Source organism: Galeopterus variegatus, unplaced genomic scaffold, assembly GCF_000696425.1.
Source record: "Galeopterus variegatus unplaced genomic scaffold, G_variegatus-3.0.2 Scaffold311, whole genome shotgun sequence".
Classification (NCBI taxonomy): domain Eukaryota; kingdom Metazoa; phylum Chordata; class Mammalia; order Dermoptera; family Cynocephalidae; genus Galeopterus; species Galeopterus variegatus.
The window spans coordinates 700,135-719,863 of NW_007726422.1; the positions used below are offsets into that span (position 1 = coordinate 700,135).

General features: G+C 36.5%; 1 protein-coding gene across 1 annotated transcript in view; it reads left to right on the forward strand.

Moving 5' to 3' along the window:
• LOC103586167 (cadherin-like and PC-esterase domain-containing protein 1) overlaps window positions 1–12,304 on the forward strand; it is a 97,428-nt gene extending 85,124 nt beyond the window's left edge. The window contains exons 5-7 of the mRNA XM_008567342.1: window positions 10,251–10,383; window positions 11,745–11,913; window positions 12,296–12,304. Coding sequence (XP_008565564.1) covers window positions 10,251–10,383; window positions 11,745–11,913; window positions 12,296–12,304 — 311 coding nt within the window. The remainder of the gene's footprint in view (window positions 1–10,250; window positions 10,384–11,744; window positions 11,914–12,295) is intronic.
• Window positions 12,305–19,729: the final 7,425 nt, after the last annotated feature.

Genomic DNA, 19,729 nt, shown 5'->3' on the forward strand with positions numbered 1-19,729 from the left:
AAAACACCATCCTGCCCAACCTCTTCCTTCATTGGTCTGTTGGTCCACTTCTCTGTCCAACTCACTTATATACATTAATAAATCAATTTATTTCTTCACATTACTCCAAACAACATAACAAAGACTTGATTTCTAATTGAGCTTGCATCCTGCTTCCTTAGAGGGGGAAGAAAGAGGAGGAAATCTGCACTTTGGTGTTATTTCACTGTTACCCAACAATTTCCTCTTTTGACTTGAAGCTAGCTTGCATTCTTCCCATTGCTTACAATTCAAACTTTTTCATTCAGCTCCCATTGGTTGGGTCTACACAGCCAAAATATAACAGAGATTGAGTGGTTATCTCATGAATGATTCCAGAGCTCACAAGATTTTTAAAGGAATGACTATACATTCTTAATTTATTGAAAGTGACTGAGATTATTGGGTGTCACCAAATTATTTTCCCTAAAACATTTATAGAAATGATTTATTCACTCTCCACCTAGTCTAAAGCATCTACAGAGCAGTTTAGAATAGGAAGTTCAAGTCTAAGATTGCTGTACAGAGGCATGCAAACAAGTGGTGTTAATTGAGCCGATGAGCTGATGTCAAAACCCTAAAGCCTGTGTTAGAGTATGTTAAGTCTCTGGAAAATAATTTATATATGAGGGTACTTCAAAACTTCATGGAAAAATAGAATTAAAAGATAATACGAGGGCCGGCCCGGTGGCGCACTGGATAGTGCGCCGCTTGGGAAGCGCGGCGGCGCTCCCGCCCGAGGGTTCGGATCCCACATACAGACCGGTTCCCGCTCACTGGCTGAGCGAGGCGCGGGAGCAACACTGAGGGTTGTGATCCCGTTGCCGGTCCCCGGTCCGGTACGGGGGCAACACTGAGGGTTGCGATCCGTTGCCGGACACGGAAAAAGACAAAAAAAAAAAAAAGGATAATACGAATCTTTCCATGAAATTTTTGAAGTACCCCTGCATGCTAAAAGCATCTTGGCAGTACCAAAGATGAGAGATGTGTGAAAGAAATTTGAAGAATATCCTTATGGAAATAGTCATTTAAATTTAATGTCCCAGCTTAAATTCTACCTGGAAAAGAAAGAAGTTAACTTCAGAGGTTAAAATTTAGACAAGAATAGAAAAAAAAAAATTATAAAACTTAATCACCTAATTAACATTTTTAAAGATCAGAGATTATTTAGCAGTTCAGATAAGAAGACCTCTACCCCTTTGGCTCAATTAGTTGATTAATTCTTTGTTCATTTACAAGATATAGAGTAGGTCAGATGTACTCAGCTAATGACTGGCCTAACTAGCTAAGGTTGAAAAGTTGAGGCACCATTTCAGAAATCCCTGTCAGGTTCTACCTGGTTTCTGACTCCTGCTTTAAAGTCTTCATCTACTAGGTAGTAGTGGACTCATGTGCTACAATGCCTCTCAGCCAAACCTGGCCACCATAGATTCCAGTCAGGTCACTGGCAATTGGAGGGAAAGAACCTGAGGACAAAATGTGTGCCTAGCCTCCTAACCAAAAATCTTTTCTGACATATTTCCATATCCCTGACCTATTTATGGCATTTGGGTTCTCCAGCCCTGATTAGATTTCATCTTGACAATTGGATCTAGCCCCTATATGTTCCACATTCTTACCTCACTCTGAGAGTCAGATAATATGAAAATCCTAATGTTTTACATATGAGCTTGGTTCACATGATACACTTATTTATAAAACATACAGAAGAAGAGAAGCAAATTGACAGTAACACTGTGTACATTTTCATCATACCAAGAATGTAGTTAAAAATTGAAGGTTATGTTGACTTGTGAAGTTGCCATTAAAGGAGAGATATGTTAATGTATCATTTTATTTAAATAGGAGCAATGACCCCCATGTTTGTGCCTTACATTTAAATTAGAACTGACTTCAATATACTTGAAAAGAATTTGGGATCACTGTTACAGAATTCTAGTAGGTCATTAATTATTCTGATATAAATTATGTCAAAAATATTTCATGGTTTACTCCACAAAATGTTCCTGAGAAAAAAAGTTTGATATTAATAAAGTGATTAAATTATTTTCACAGTGGGTGGGCTTAGGCAGCCATTCTATTATCATATTTGTTTCACTTAGTGTATTAATATTTGTTGGAAATTTTGTTTCAAATTGTTATTTATCGTGCTCATTAATTAATACCAGACTATTCATCTTTGGTCTTGTTGAAGTAGTCAAGCATTTTTCCTTTTTTTAAAAAAATTTCTTTTCCTTGGAAAATCCACGCAGGAAAACATCAAAGGAAAATTAAGCTGCCATAAAGTAATAAAACAATCTTTCATGCTGTTTGGTCATTTCAGTGAAATCATAGGGCAAAAAAATTGAAGTAGTAGCCTAGACATAGATTTTATTACCAAGGAAAATGAGCAGAATTCAAGGTTCTTATGCTGTCATGGTCAAAACGTAGAGCAGTACATGGGGAAAATTGTTTTTATAGAATTGCATGATTTGACACTTCTAGTGAACAAGAACAGAAAGGAGTGCCTTTATGGCTTGCACTTACTGAGTGCTCAATAAGCATTTGATTGATTGATTGGTAAGTTGGTAGAAATTTTATCCAATGACTGCCCCTTTAAAGTATATTGCAGTGTCATTGATCTGGTCATTTTTATGGTTCAAATTGTGTCTTCACTTACATTGAAACATGGGCTGCATCTTGTTTCCTATAACAAAGTGAAAGTTATTATTTTTCCCCCAAAGAGGAACTGTGTTGAAGTTCTATGCTATTTGTGTTTGTAGTTTGAAGTATCCTTATATGGTAACAGCATATGAAAGATATTCTGAAGCCACAGAGAGTAAAATATTGGTGTCAAAGAAACATAATTAGTAATACGATAATGTCAGATGGTGAGAAATGAATTAGAGTTGCCTGGCTCAAAGCAAGAACTATGTATTAACAATGCCTTTATGTGTTTGGTGTATCCATTCTTTCAAAGATACTCTGGCCAACTTTATTTGCATAAAATGAAAGTAAACATTTATTGAGGAATTGATGTGTTTGGAGTATACAGATCCCCAAATTGTATCATTTAAGCTCAAGCGTAGGTCTAAAATAGTCCAGGGAATTTTGTCCAGGAGTGATGAATCTGTTGACTAAGAGCTAGTTCTGTTTTAATTTGTGTTGGTTGTTTGCAAAGAAGTCTCTCTCTGAGCAAAATGCAGAGGAACAGACTTAAATATTGCAGTAAGTATGTCAGTCCTAGAATTACTCCACCCATAGAAACCTAATACATAATTCCTTTAAATAAGTGAAACAGACCAGGAAATGAATGGCTTTCCTGGGATACTTCAATGTTAAACTTGAGGAAAGTCACTAAAAACAGAGTGTGTGTCTTTACAGGCTAATCACAAGTTGATCTGCAAATTTGTGCTTATCACATACACTTTCTGTTTTGTTCTTAAGAAACTAATGTCAAATAGCAGAGATTTGAGAATCACATAAAAGAGGATTTAATAGATTAGCCTTTATCTGATAGTGAGTAATGGTGGGGATCTCTTAGTATTAAATAAACACAAGAGGAATAAATTTTAACTCAAAAGGAATAAACACAACTGATTTAAATTTTTATAAATTTTAAAAGTTAATAAAATTTTAGCTACGCATTGAAGCTTCCAAAGTTAGAAACAGGATTTCTAGGTTGTAGAGAACTATTATACTAAATTACTGTTAGTAATAGCTATTTAACACATTTTGAGCATTTAGTAATGCCAAGTGCTGTGCAAAGCACTTTAAGGGAATTTCATATTTAAGTCTGTCAGCATCCATATGAGATAGGTTTTTCTTCTTATTCCAAAATTCTCATTACTATTATTCTAATTTTGCAGATAAAGATACTGAACTTAGAAGAACTAAGGAATTAACTCATGGTCACACCTAAGAATAGATATCCATTAATAGTCAGGAATTAGTATTTTTAAGATAAATGTTATTTGTAGTATTATTTATAAAATATTTGGGGGAAAATATTGGCTAGCAACTATTTACAACATGCTGGACAAATTAGAATATGTGTCTTTATTCGTCTCACCATGTCTTCTCAGGCGCAGGTTTAGTCTGTTTGGTAGGAAAATGCAACCTGGGTTTCTAAATATCTCCCGTCCAGGGTGTCTGCTGGCGACTTTCTCTTCTATGATTTCCTGTGCTCACTGTGGATTCCAGGGAGCTTTGCCAATATTAGATCTTTGGCCCTAGATAGTTCATCTCTGGTTGTCAGTCACTTACTGGGACTGCCTCAGTGCTGTTGTTGCAGTGTCCTGATGTGAATATAGTGCGTCATGCCAATCTGACAACCAGCATGTTATAGGGGAGAGGAAAAAGCAACCCCCACCCATGATATACACATTTCCTAGGTCTGAACAGTAAGTGTGCACTGCAGACCTCTAGTAAAACTGCTCAGCACTTGGCTTGTTCATTCTCTCCATCTCAGCCCCTTTTTCTATGACAGTGCACATATCTCTGGTTCTTTGGGTAAGAAGAAATTGAAGTTTACTCATTAAGCATAGAGTTATTTGAGGTCCTATATTAAGTGCCAGCCTATGCATGGTACTAAATATGCAATGAAGAAAAAACCAAAACCACAGAATCTCTGCTCTCGTAGAGTGTACAGTCCAGTGAACTGAGAACACCCCTCCCCTCTAGCTGCCAATGAGTGATCAAGGTTGTGAACCTGACCCTACTTTGGGATGTGTTTCCTCACTGTTTTGTACACTATTCAAGAAGTGAAAGGGTGGTTGATATTCCCCAAGTACTTTTTCAAGGTATGGGAGCTTAAAGAGGGTCCAACTACAGTCTCTCTTCCACGAGGCCTAGCACAAACAGAACGACAGCTGGTTGACCCTGTGCAGCACTCATGATTGCTGGAACATACTGGAATTCACAGAGGAACTGCATTTCAGCTCTGGCCATTAGGCCCTTGCCACTTATCCTCTCCATTAGGTCATATATGGCATTTCTTAAAAATATTACTTTGTACTTAGAATCACAAAAAAATAGAATTGTGAAAGACTTTAGACACCATCTAGTTATTCATTCAGCAAATACGCGTTCAGCACGCACTGAGCTTGCTGCCGTGCTTTTCTTCATCATACAAAGCAGGAGACGGACTCAGAGATGAGGATATTTGCTCCCTTCTAGGAACTGGCAGAACTTGGACTGTACTTCTGTTGTTTTCAAAGCATATGCCAAACACAGTGACTTCAAGTTCACCCCTTTTCATTCCTATACACAGACATTTTAGCTACTTAAATTGATGATATTTGATCAATATTCAACCATTTTTTTCCCATCAAAAGGCAGTTTCCTGTGGTTCAGCCTAAGCCATCCCCTGCTGCCACATATCAATGCTCTTATTTGAGATCAAAGCCAATATTATTTCTCTCTGACTCCTTTTCTATGTACACACACACACACACACACACACACACACACACACACACACACACACACTTGTTTGTTTCTCCCAGACATGTGGCTAGTAAGGAGAAGACTAGGTCCACAACTCGTATTTTGCAAGTATATGTTCATGCCGGATCTTCTCTGTTTGCCCCTCCAGATTCTCTCTAGACCCTTCTCCAGGAAGCTGTCCTCCACAGACTGCACTGACAGGGCTTCCTTGTCCTCTGGCTTCTGGCAGGAGTTGAAGCTCAGGAGGAGAGATATTTGGGTTATTTGTTCCCTGGCTCCTTCCTTGCTGGACGCTGGCTTGGAAGTGGCTTGTTCCTTTACGTGTAGACATCACTCTTGCTTGGTGGCCTCTCCCACTACTGTGCCTTTCGTCTGGTTCTGGCAACTTTTCCTTCCTGGGCGGGAAGTGGTAAGAGCTTCTCATTTTGTCAACCCTGTGGAGCTTCACTGCCCCGGTGTTGTCTTCCCTTAGCTCTACCCATGTGTTCGTTAACAGTACCTTCTCTAATAGTCTCTTGGCTAATAGACTCTTTGGTTACCTTTGACTCTGCCATCCATCCACTTTCTGCCAGGATCCTGACTGATAGAGTTATTTCCTGGCTATGACTTCAGTTTGTGCATATAATAATTTATATTTGCTATACATATGAGTTCTGAGGTTGTACTTGCCTAGCTTTTATGTCTGCAGGCTAAGTATTAAGACCTGTAAATGCCCTTAGGCAGGCAGGAAGAACAATTAATATAGCCATAAACAGTACTTATTTATGCCTCTAATCTCAAAACTAATTGTTAATTCTTAATTAAGGTCTTTCATCTTCACTAGAAATTTTAAAATAAGAAAATATTGGCTGAGTTTAGTTTCTTAATATGAAATGCAAGACGATATTCGAACATTTATGAAACATCATTATAGTTTTATTATTACTTTCCTATTAATTATTAGCTATGGAGAAAATCATTTAGTCGAATACAATATAAATTTGGCAGCTAATCTTCACTAGTACAAGTGTTTTCCAGTGTTTAGTCTTTGCTTGTGGTGTATATAATTGTATGCCACATAGCAGGGAGTGAATAAGTAACGAAATAAAATCTTTTTAATTTATTGGAATACAATTTTGTTCTCTAACTGCATGTTGGCTTAACCCCCTAAAACCAGTTCATTGCTAGAACAAACATTTACTGAGCACTTGTTATATGTCAGCATGTGTTCAGTGATGTGGGAAGTTCAGAAGATTCATGGGAATTGAATTCTGGATTCTAGAAGGTTCCTTGACAATGTCACAAGCCCATTAAGTATTGGTTGGCAAGAATAAAAATAAAAACCTAGGGCTCTTGATTCTAGTTAATCTTCCTGCTCATAAAACTGCACCCTAGTCAGCAGACAATATCTAGCAAATCAGATGTTAAAAGGTGGGAGAAAAGCAGTCTCCATGCATCACCAACAAATTGCTCATTTTTACTCTGGCTGATCAGAGGCTCTCTAAAATAGGCTTCGGGGCTCTCTAATATAAGCTAAGAGTAGTCAATAAATAAAAGTACAGCACTATTCACCATTTGATATTTCACATTTGAATTTATTATTTTTTCAGTCCTCATATTGTGGGGCAGGAAAGCCCTAAAGATGTATACTAGGCTGTTCATAGTTAATTACTTTCTAACATTTTAAACAAGTACATGTTAATGAATTAGAAAGCTATTTGGAACACTGTCTATTTCATAGAGCCTCATCTCCCAAATTACTTCTAAAAGCAGAAGGTAGTATTAGCATCACTTGTAGGAAATTTCTAGGTTCTTTGGAGGTGTTGGGGGTGGGGGGGGTGCCAAGGGAGTAGGAGAATGAGATAATAAAACAAGTGGATTGGACAGGCCTATTGAGAGAGCCCTTAATGGATATGCCAAATGAAAAATATGGTAACACCAGACCATCTCTGACTCTGTTAGATAATAACCCAGGACATTTTAAAGTTTTCACAATTATTTATAAAAAATTTCATAAAATGTATTTGCAGCTTTTAAAGATATTAATGGAACTGTCTGTGGCTATACAACCTTGAATGCATCTCATTTAGGCTGATAAATATTAACGGAGCTTATTTCTAATTTTTGGCCATAATCAAGTAAAATGAGAATGGTTGTAGATGTCAAAGGACAGCTAATTACAGAGATATGCTTATTTAGTTTTTTAATATCATAATAAGTAATCTCTAAGCCTAGAATAATATAGTTCAAAGGCTAGAATTTATTGATATACATATAAATATATAAATAAGAGTAGAATCACTTTAATCAATATTCAATTCCATTGTTCAATCACAATTTTAGGGATTGACATAGAAGTCTGATATATTCTTGACAATTCCTGTATTGGACTTCTTCAGTTTTATGATATAGACTCCTCCACTTGAGTTAAACCAGAAAAAGTGTGACATAAATTTTTTTATTCTTCTGACATGTTTTTTGACTACTTTCTCAAAATCATTGAGATATACCTTGGTGAAACACTTAATATGTCTAGTTTCTTCAAAGTCATCTATGCTTGGGCTTCAAATCAATGCTGTGCTTCCTGGCCACAAGGTAAAAAGGAAATCAGAGTAAAGTATACTGTTCTTGTATTATACTAAAGAAGGCTACAAATTAGCTCTTCTGAATAAACAAAATTTTTCCTAGTAATTCTAAAAAAATTAGTCTTTAGTGAAATTTTAATTAGGAACACATTTTCTGACTGCAAATTTAAAGGATTAAATAAACATTTCAACTTTTTCAAAGTTGTGATTCTTAAGAAAAGAAAATTAACTTAATGGCTCTTCATTTGTCACCTCCAAAAACAGAGCAATTTGAATATTTCCTTTATTATGATGTATTAGAACTTCATTAATAGGGCCATACAGATAAGTTATCATTTTTTTGAGCAAGATCACACTGTGCTAAATAATGAGATAGTGGAAAACATCGAACAGCTTGACTTCTGCTGACTTTTACTTAAGAGTGTGAAGTGCTGTGAATTAGACGATGTTAGTATTGATGAAAAGTGCACAAGGGGAAAAATAATTTAAAGGCTTTTGTTCTGTTTTGAGAGCTAGATAAATTAGATAATTTGAAAATAAAGCACTGCAACTTGGGAGTAAGGAGACAACTCTCATTTACTGTTGAAGAAAGTAGAAACTGGGGCAACCTTTTTGGAAGGGAATTTGGTAATGTCTAGCAAATTTACAAGGCATTTTACCCATTTTCCTGGCATTACACATATTGATAAGAATATGCTCCCAGATAAACTTGTAAAAGTATACCAAAGTAGATGTGTAAGAGGGCTTATTGAGAAATTTTTGAAATAGCAAAAGAAAAAATTACAAAAATACTCTAAATACATAGCAATAGGAAAATGACTAAATTAAGTGAATATTCATTTAATGAAACACTCTAAGTCATTGAGAAGTATGTACAGTGTAGTTCTGTACATGCTGTTATGGAAAGGACTCTGGGCCATTATTTAATAGGTAAATAAACCAGACATAAACCGTTTTGATGTCTGTTTTGGATTATATAAAAAACAGAAATACCTTCCTATAGAGGTTTATGTAGATATATTGATATTTATATCAATTACATCAATTTACGTATTGACCCATTGTGCTTATGCAGATTTCAGAAATTAATATGTAAGCATCAGTTTTTGGTGGGAAGAAATAGGTCCTAAGTGGGGTGAATTGGAGGATGCTTTCTATTTTCATTTGATAGCTTTCTTTAAAATTTGATTTTTCTAACCATTTACACACAAAACTCTTATGTTTTAAACATATCAATATGAATGTTCATAAGTAAGTCATTATTGTCGATATTTATTTTTATGTACTTAAAAACCCAGTAGTTTGGGCCGGCCCGGTGGCGCACTGCTACAGTGCGCCGCTTGGGAGCGTGGCGGTGCTCCCGCCGAGGGTTCGGATCCCACATACAGACCGGTTCCCGCTCACTGGCTTAGCGAGGTGCTGGCGCAACACCGAGGGTTGCGATCCCGTTGCCGGTCCCGGTCCGGTACAGGCGCGACACTGAGGGTTGCGATCCGTTGCCAGTCACGAAAAAAGATAAAAAGGAAAAAAATAAAAATAAAAAAATAAAAATAAAAACCCAGTAGTTAATATTTTACAAAATAATAAAGCACTGTTGTTGAGGTTTCAAAGTCATGAAGCATGACAAATATTAGCATATGAAACATTGTATTGTTAGGAAATCAGCTCAAGTTTTCTTTCTTTTTTTTTTTTTTTTTGTGACTGGTAAGGAGATCGTAACCCTTGGCTTGGTATTGCCTGCACCCCGCTCAGCCAGTGAGTCCCACCAGCCATCCCTATATAGGATCCGAACCCGCAGCCTCGGTGCTCTCAGCGCCGCACTCTCCTGAGTGAGCCACGGGGTTGGCCCTCAAGTTTTCTATGTAATATTCTCATAACAAACAAAAGTCAGCTCCTGCAGCCACCATGCCCTTATTGAGAGTGCATCCCTTAACTGTGAGGAGGATAGATCAGCTTGGTGTTGGATGGTTAGAAACATTGTATCTACCTGCCCTTCAGAGCAAGAACATTTGAGATCAGTTATTACAGTTGTTTTCCTAGTCAGTAGAAGAGAACAAACTGCAAAACAGTCTTCTCTAAACATATATTTATACATAATGGATTGAATTTAGATTCAGAATGGTGAGAAAATTGTTGCATATTTCCCTTGGACCCTGTAGTTTAACCCAGCTGTACACTATTTTGGAAGCAATTCCAAAAGGAAACCATAGAATGATTGTCTTCTGTTGTGAATCTTTTCAGAATTGCAACTTCCAGTGAATCCCTCTGTGTGTCTGGATCAGGGAATACATCTAAAGCCGAGTACTTCGAGTCACCTTATAAAATCAGTGAAGCTACATATGTGGAAACCAGGGGATTGGAGACGTGAACAGCTGTAAGCTAATCATTTTGAGTTGTTATAGCCAGCATGCATCTTAGGAGACAGCTAACAAGAGAAAAGCACCAAACAGAGCTGGGGGGCTTTGCATATTTGAATTATTATGTTCTGATACATAAACTTTCTGCTATCCCTTCTTAATAAAGAATGCCATCATTGACTTTCTCCTAGACTAATTCAAACTTCTCCTGCTGTAGAATAAACATTTGGGCAAATTGGACTCTTGTCTAATAAGTTACATTCATGGAAATTGAATTTAAAAGCTTGACAATGTGAAACTGTAAAATTTTAACTTCCATTTTATACTCAAATGACATTGCCTTGGTCTACAAGTATGGCTGAATTCATTTTTTCCCAGCTATTACTATTATTATTATTATTGTTGTTGTTTTTATGGCTTCCAGGATCTAAGAAAGCATCTACAGGCTATCAAATCATTCATGTTACCTCCAGGGAAAGGATTTTAGGATATAGATAAATTATAGTAAAAAATTAAGAGATTTTAATTATTTTATCCGAGACAAATGAGTTTGCCTCATCTAATTTTATAACTATTAAGTAGTATTTCAGCAGTTAATAGTATTTTTTAGTAATCATATGCATCTCGTGCTTATCTAAACTTCAAAAGTTAAAACAGAACAATTTTTTAATTGATCAAACTTACATACTTAACAAATAGAAACACAGTGCAGAAAAGCATATAGTTATACATTTTGGTATCATTTATGATGAAAATATATTTGTTTCATCACAAAATATTAAACTAGTATTATTTTTCTGTCATAGACCTAAGTATTTTCTTAATATTTCATCCCTTAAGTTAACTCCTGGTTATTTAGGGAGCAAGGTGTTAGGTAGAATTGAACTAGTGGTAAAAATATATTGACATATTCTTGATGCCCTGTCCACTATTGAAAAAACATCTTTTATGGAGAGGAAAAGGTAGAGCAAAAGTAGGTAGGGGCAGAAGAGGAAAATTTCAGAAAATGTTTCACTGATCCCAAACTGTAATTTACACTTTTGTTGCAGTTACGAGGAATCTGAGGTCATAGATATGGTGACTAATTTTTCAAAAGTCTTTAAACCTTTTTCCAAGTAGTATTTTCCTTCCCTTTTTCCTTTTAAAAAAATCTTTTGATTAAGCCTGCCAGAGTGGAGATCTCTTACCAATTTGATCTCTTCTCCCTGTATGTGTACACCCCCTGGTGGTTGCTACTAAGCAGTTGAAATTGTTTTTAGGAAACCCACGGGCGGAAGGCTGGAGTCTAATGAGGGATAGAAAGGGTTTACAGTGCATTTGCAAATTGCATGTCTAATACTAAATTATGGAGAATTAACTATGTTGTTCTACTTTTTAGGAATCAAACAACAGTCCTTGCTCCATATGAAACAATTTTTAGAGCCGAAGACCTAACTGTGATTCTTAAAGCGTATGTGTTGGTGACATCCTTGACCCCGTTGCGTGCATTCATTCATTCAACTGGCACGGTTTGGAATCCACCAAAGAAAAAACGCTTCACTGTCAAGGTAAAGGCTCTGTTGAAGCTGTTATTTCACACAAAGTACACTGAAGATAAGTGAAGTGAGTTGGGCTGCCATTCTCCAGCCTTTATGGTTATTATCAAATCCCATTGAACAATGATTGCATCTTTTTATTGCTGGAAGCAGAGATTTTCATTTAGTAGGTGCAGGTTCAAAAATAAACTTGAAACAGCTTAATTCACTAGGGATCACAAAAGCTACATCTTTCTTTTTTTTCTCAACTTATCATTTTATTTCAATTCTTTGACCTATTACAGAGCTGTTTCTCAAATGTACTTTTTCCTGACTTTCCACTTATTAAAAAATATATAGTCAATGAAACAATGAAAATATAATTTTACCCTTATGCTTTTTGTTTTATCCTTAGGAAGCATAATGCCTATTTCATTACACCAGTCAATATGGAATATTTGCTGAGTGAAAAATAAAGCTCTCGAGTGTGCCTTATACAGCAAGCCATGACAGAAAGGATAATGAGGAAGTTTTCAGGGAAGAACTTAAAAATAACCCCAAAACGTTTAGTTATAAAGGGTAGCTCAGGTTAACTCAGTTGAAAATAAGATCTGGTGACATATTTGATAAATATTAAAGAATTTTTTTATTTTACGGAAATAATTGCTCAGAGTACAGATAAGAGGAAATGGGGAAAAAATTGAAAGAATGCACAAATGCCTCTCTTAGTTTCAAGACATTCAAAAATGACTGAACTTGTTTTTTTTTTTTTTTTCCTTCAGAACTTATCTTATATAAATTGCATTTTGAATTCTGGAAAATATTCCAGTGGTGAAAAATTTTTGAGTGGCCCATTTAAATATTGCCAATTAAAAACACCTCAGCATGATAAAAGATAAAGATATTAGATAAACTAGTAAAATAGCTGACATTTTATGAAAATGGTATTGATGACTTAGGTTCTTTTTTTTTCTTTGTTAATCTGTCTTTTTTATGAATTTGTTTATTTTTTAATTCACATATATTAATTGTACATATTTATGGGGTACAGAGTTATATTTCAATACATGTATATAATGTCTGATGATCAAATCAAGATGATTAGCATATTCATCACTGCAAAAATTTTATCGTTTCTTGTGATGAGAGAATTTGAGCTCCTCTCATGTAGCCATTTGAAAACATATAATAAATTATGATTAATAGTTCTTGAAGTGCTTCTGTTATCTTGAAAACAATCATCCCATATCAATTATTTCAACATCTATGGTTTTTAATTAATCATGAAAAAGTAGTCTACTTTGCTTCTGTCTTTCATGTTATCTACCTCAAGTCCTTAGAGTGACTATTTATATTTCTGTAAGTATCACTAATTATTGTCATTTTTCTCCTTTCTATTAGGTTAAATTATATTAAATTACTAATATTTGGCCATTTTTGACCTACAAAAAATTGTGATTTCTTATGGTTGAGTCTAATAGTCGGAACTCAGGTACAGAGAGATGAGAATCATATTCCTTAAATCATGTCATATTATTCCTGTTTTCAACAAATATTTATAGAGCACAGACCAAAATCCCTGCTCTTGTGAAACTTCAACATCAATCCGTTCAAGACTCTTCTCTTTGTTTTGTTCATTTGTTTAATTCATGTTTTCCTCGTTCCCCACTCAATTCTTCTCACCCTCGAAAGGCCACCATTATGATGGTTTCATGTATATACTTTTGTTTATATTCTTGTAAAACATTCTCTTTTGTGTATATGTATTTTTAATTTATGTAAATTATATTGAATTAGAGATTTTTTCTAACATTGTTATATGCAGCATTACATATTTTCAGTAAGGAAGCATTCATGTTGCTATTTGTACATCTTCTGTGTTATTTTTGCTACTATCTCCCATTATTTTCTTGAGTATGTGAATCATGCTTATTTAAAATCCCTAGTCCATCAGTTTTAGTAGCATGATATGTATTGCTCAGTTTGTTACCTTTCTTTTGAGGTAGCTGTACTTTTCATGTATCCACTATTTTGTCTTTTGAGCTTAAGTTCTCTTGCAGATATTAATTATTCTAGCTGATCTAGTATTTGGGGAAGGTCACTCCTTGCAGGTGAATCCACAGAGAGGGGAGAGAATAAGCTCCAGGCACTACAGAGCCACTTTTGGTCACTTCCCTTTGCTGCCACTGTGCCAGGTAACTTCCCTGCCTGGAATTTCACCTCCTAAACTCTTAGAAAGAAAAGCCCTGGGAGGCAGCACACCTTTCCATTGTAATCCATCAAGCCCGGGGTTTGAGAGAGAATTGGGTGGAGAAGTGAACAACAAATGGGATTGGAAATCCCACACATCTCCTCATCAAGCCCACAGCTGAGCAGGGCATTATCCCCAAGAAATTCAGCAACTTGGGCCGAGCCCGTGGCGCACTCGGGAGAGTGTGGCGCTGGGAGCGCAGCAGCGCTCCCGCCCTGGGTTTGGATCCTATATAGGGATGACCAGTGCGCTCACAGCGCTCACTGGCTGAGCGCGGTGCAGCCGGTCTCAAAAAGGACAAAAAAAAAAAAAAGGAAAAGAAAAGAAAAAAGGAGTCCAGCAACTTAAGTCCTGGGCCTGGGCTTGAATCTATAACAAGGAAGGAGCAGGAAGTGATTGCCCTAGAGGAACACAAGGGAGAGGGAGAAGAAAACTAAAACCCTGTCCTCCAGCCTATATTCTCAAGTAACCTCCAGCAACTCCCCTCCCCAAGTTGCAGTCATCTATGGTCACCACTGGCCAGACCAGTTAGAGTGCATGCAGCCTTGTAACATCAAGGTCAAGAGTTCAGATGGCTGTAGTAGTCAGCCACCCCCCTCCCCAAAATAAAGAAAGAAAGAAAGAAAGAATCTCTTTCAAATAGGTTTTAATTATTTGTTCTTTTGTTACCAAATTCATGCTTTGATCTCATTTCACTTGGGCTAGTTACCATCTTGACAGGAGACTGAAGCTCTTATGTATTCTGAGTAATTGTTTTTGCAAAGCTCAACATATCAAAATTTCTAGGATGCAGGGCTCATGCAGTGCATAAAGGAAAATTTATACTTGTAAATACCTGTATGAAAAATGAGAAAAATCTTAAATCAGTAATGTAAACATCTACCTTAAGAAAATAGAATAAGAAGAGAAAACTAAACCAAAAGCAGATCGAAGTAGGAAATAACAAAGATTACAACAGAAATAAATGAAATAGGGAATTAAAAAACAACAGAGAAAATCAACAGAACCAAAACTTGATTCTTTAAAAAGATCAACAAAATTTGCAAGCCTGTACCTAGACTGTTCAAGAAAAAGAGGGAGAAGACTGAAATTACTAAAATCAGGAACAAAGCAGAGGCATTATTACACTGTCATTATGATGTTTTGTGGTGGTAAGATTTAGTTTCTTTCTCCTTCATTTGCATTTTTTTTCTACCAGTGGGTTTTGTTCTTTCTTCTGTAATTGTGGCAGTGATGGTTGTTTTTTGGATTCCAGATGCAGGACTTCCTTGAGGATTTCTTTTAGGGCTGGTCGTGTGGTGGTGAACTCCTGCAGGTTTGTAGGTCTGGAAAATATACAATTTTTCCCTCATTTCTGAAAGATAGCCTTGATGGGTATAGTATTCTTGGCTGGCAGTTATTTTCTTTTAGTATTTTGAATATATCATGCCATTTTCTTCTGGCCTGTAAAGTTTCTGTTGAGAAGTCTACTGTTAGTTTGATAGGAGCTCCCTTATAGGTGACTTGACACTTTTCTCTTGTTTCTGTTAAGATTCTCTCTTTGTCTTTGAGCTTTGCCAGTTTGACTATAATGTGACTATAATGAGTAAATCTTTCTTTTTTTTTTTTTTTTCCGTGTCCGGCAACGGATCACAACCCTCAGTGTCGCGCCCGTACCGGACTGGGACCGGCAACGGGATCGCAGCCCTCGGTGTTGCTCCCGCGCCTCGCTCAGCCAGTGAGCGGGAACTGGTCTGTATGTGGGATCCGAACCCTCGGCGGGAGCGCAGCCGCACTTCCCAAGCGGCGCACTATAGCAGTGCGCCACCGGGCCGGCCCATGAGTAAATCTTTCAGTTCCAAGAGTTCTGGTACATTCTCTTTTAAGGTATTAATCTCTTCGTAAATTTTCTCCTTCATATCCTGGATTTTTTTTTTCTCATTTCGTTATGTTGTCTTAGTCTTCTCGTATCTCAGAGAGTTTCCTTAAGATTGTTGCTCTGAATTCCTTTTCAGTCATTTCAAGGGTTTCCTGCTCCGCAGTGTCAGGTATTTGAGAATTACTGTATTCTTTTGGTGATGCCATATTTTCTTGGGTTTCCTAGTGTCTCTACATTGATGTTTGGTCATCTGGTGAGCAGATGCTTCTTCTATTATCCTGGAAGGGGCTTTGAGGAGAGAGAGATGTCCTCTTCTTTGTTGGTCTCTGCTAGTGACTCTCCTTGTATCAATGCAATCAAAAGTGTCTGGCAAGCCACCAGCATGGTGGCTGTGTCTACTCCTGTGGCATTGAGCCACCTTTGTGGCAACGGTGACTGTAGTGGTGGCTATGATTGTCCATCCACATGGAAGTAGTGTTTTTAGTATGCTTCTTGCCTGCTTCTGGGCTGGGGATGCTGCCTTTGGCTCCTGATTAGGACCCTGGGAAGATGTTTCTTGCCTGCTTCTGGGTGGAGGGAGCTGGCCCTCAGCTCCTGCCTGGGATCCTGGGCATGCTCTGTTTCTTGCCTTGCTTCTTGGTGGAGGGGACTGTCCTTTGCCTTCTGCCTAGGACCCTGGTCAGAAGATTCTAAGTCATTTTTAAAAGTACTTTTTCTTTGTTATTTATTTGAGTGCCACTCCCCCTACCCCAGTAGAAATGACCAGTAACAATGATGAGCTTTTGTGATAGTCTTTATTTATGCATTTCCTGAAGATAAATTATGGTAAAAGAAAACTCTTGGTGATTTGGTTTTCTTCAGGTTTTCATGCTATGTTCACTATTGTGTTTGTTATTCATATTTTTGTCACGTCCACAGGACAGATGTAAGCTGCAGTTGTGGCACAGGAAAGCACACAGTTCTCATTTTCATCCTCTCCTTGGGATTTATCTTTTCAAGATCTTGCCTTATTGTTCTGGACAATGCTGTTGTCTGCTCTCAGAGGGAGGTAGTGCTGCTTCCTGGGTTAATGGGCAAGAAAGTGATTGTTTCCTTACAAGGTCAAAGTTAAGCTTGATAATACAGATAGATTTTAGAAAACAAAGGGATTTTTATATACCTTTCAACTAAAGTACTTATTACTTCAGTTAAAACAAATAGATCATCCTTATCTGTTAATTCACTTAATCATCTGCCAAAATACTGCATCCTCCTGGTATTTTCAGATGTGAAAAATACGCAGAAACTTCTCAGCATTAATGTGGAGGAAAAGACCAAAACCCACTTTAAAAACTCACCACCTGAAAAACAGCCACAGATAACATATAGCCCAATGAGTGTGTGTGTGCTTATTCATACACACACCAATAAAGCCTTATTTTAAAAAATAAACGAAGACTAACCATGTTATATCAGCATTTTATTAAACACTGCTCTTAAATTCTCCCAAACATAATTTGTGTGTGTACACACACACTTGTATGTGTATATACTGAGTACTGAATTCAAAGGCTAAATTACTTAGTTAAATCAGTAATGATTTATGCACTGTGCAGTGAAGCAAGCCCACTAAACTGGTTATCAGTGGCCATTTATAGAACATTCTGGCAGCTCAAGGAGGTATGAAAGCAATAACAGATATAACTATGAGCTCATTTATTCCCAATTAGGTCTGCTGCTGAGATGCTTTGTCTGCAAAGGCTTTGGAGAGAACTGAAAAATAGCAAGAAATGCAAATTTGAGAAATAATGGAAAATAGAAGCTTGGTAAACTAAATTTTTTAAAAATTCCCTCCTACGGAATGAAAATATTTTAAAATTTCATTGTTAGATGTCTCCCAGGAATGTTAAAACTTAAAAGGGTGGGAGATGTAAAAAGGGAAAGCAAATTAATAGAAAATACTGTGTTTGGTCTGATGCAAACATATTTGCTGAGCTTAAGGCATTATCATTTGCTTGGTGAATATAATAAATCCAATTTAGGCAATATTTTATTCAAAAATGTCTTCCCCTAAGAAGTTCTAATTTTAATTATAAAACCATCTAGTTATATCTATGAATTCAAGAGTAGATCTCTTCCTCAACTATTCAAATTATAAATTTTGGTCAAATGCAACTATGACTTTCTTTATACACAGATCATATAGATTAGCTGCAAGAAATGTCCTAAATTTAAATTTGGTTCTTAAAGTAGAAAGTCACAAGTTATTTCTTCATTCATCGTAAATCACAGAATAAGAAGTTACCCAAAAGAAACGAAACTCTAATATATGTAACTTTTTTTTATGATGTCTGAAAGTTCTTTATACCTGTGACCACAGCTTACTGCTTTGATGAGAACATATTTCTGAAACGATTTGTGACTTCTGGCAGAAAAGCTTGTCAAAAGCCTTATTTTGTTCAATTGAGACATAACTTAAATAAATTCATTGTTTGATCAGCTATTCCATATTTGAAGATGTTAAGTTTGTTGATATTCAGTATTGGATACAGATACAAAGTTATATGAAGATGATTCTTTGCATATAATTAGCTCACTAGAAATGTCTCTTGGATTGAATTGAATCAAAGGTTGTTTTAAAAATTTTAACTATGTGAAGAAATTGCCTGAGACTGCTTTATCCCTAACTGCTTTAAGCCATTCACTCTACTTTGCAATGATATATAAATGATATAGATAAATGATATATAAATGATAATTTGCTTTCCAGTAAATGCAATAGACAGATGTAATAATCTGAATTTCTGTACAGGACTGCTTTGATAAAAAGGGAAAAACCCAACACACTGTAGCCTTTCTCAAGTTGATGTATGTGAGAATCATCTTCAATAGAAACACAAGTTAAAGCAAGCACCTTCCCACTCTGTGGCTCTAAATACCAGCTCTTCGGCACCACTGCACTGGCCTTCCAGGGACCATTCTTCTGTCTTTAGTGCCTGTGGTTCCCTCTCACATCAAAGCAAGGAATAAATGTGCACAGAGGAGAGAATGGAACCTTGGCAAAGACGGAAGCATTGTTATTTACAAAAGCCCTTTTTAAAAGATGCATATATCTCTTATTCAGTTTGGAAACATGGCATAGTTACAGGGATGAAGTTAGCCTCATTTGTTGTCAGTATTTATGCACTGGCTTTGATAATGCTGGATGAAATAGCTCATATATTCCCAGGGTAAAAATGAGTAATGTCTTTGGAAGCAGGTATAAAGTGAAAGCCTGATGGTTTTTCCACCTTAAAAAGTGTTCTTCTCCTGATCTTCATTTTATATCTAAAACTGCAGGCTATGGAATAGACCTTGTAAAAGACTTTTTCACTGAGCATATGGCTCTTTGGTAGGCCTGGGAGATTTACGTCAGCTGTAGAAAGAGTGTGAATAAAAGTCTGCTCCCGAGAGTTTGTAAAAAGAGCTGATGAATTACTTAACCTACTCTTGCTTGGATTAAATTTAAAAATTGCATCAGGGCATTCATTTTAAAGTATGATTTTATATAAATAGAAATAATAGATAACCAACATGTAAATTCAATAAACATGTGACCAAAGCTAACTTATAATAAAAACTCAAATAATAATTGCAAAATAACACTTACCTAATTGGCCCACACTGGTATTAAATATTATTTAAAATATGTTTCCTTTAGGGCCGGCCCGGTGGCGCACTGCTACAGTGTGCCGCTTGGGAGCGCGGCAGCGCTCCCGCCG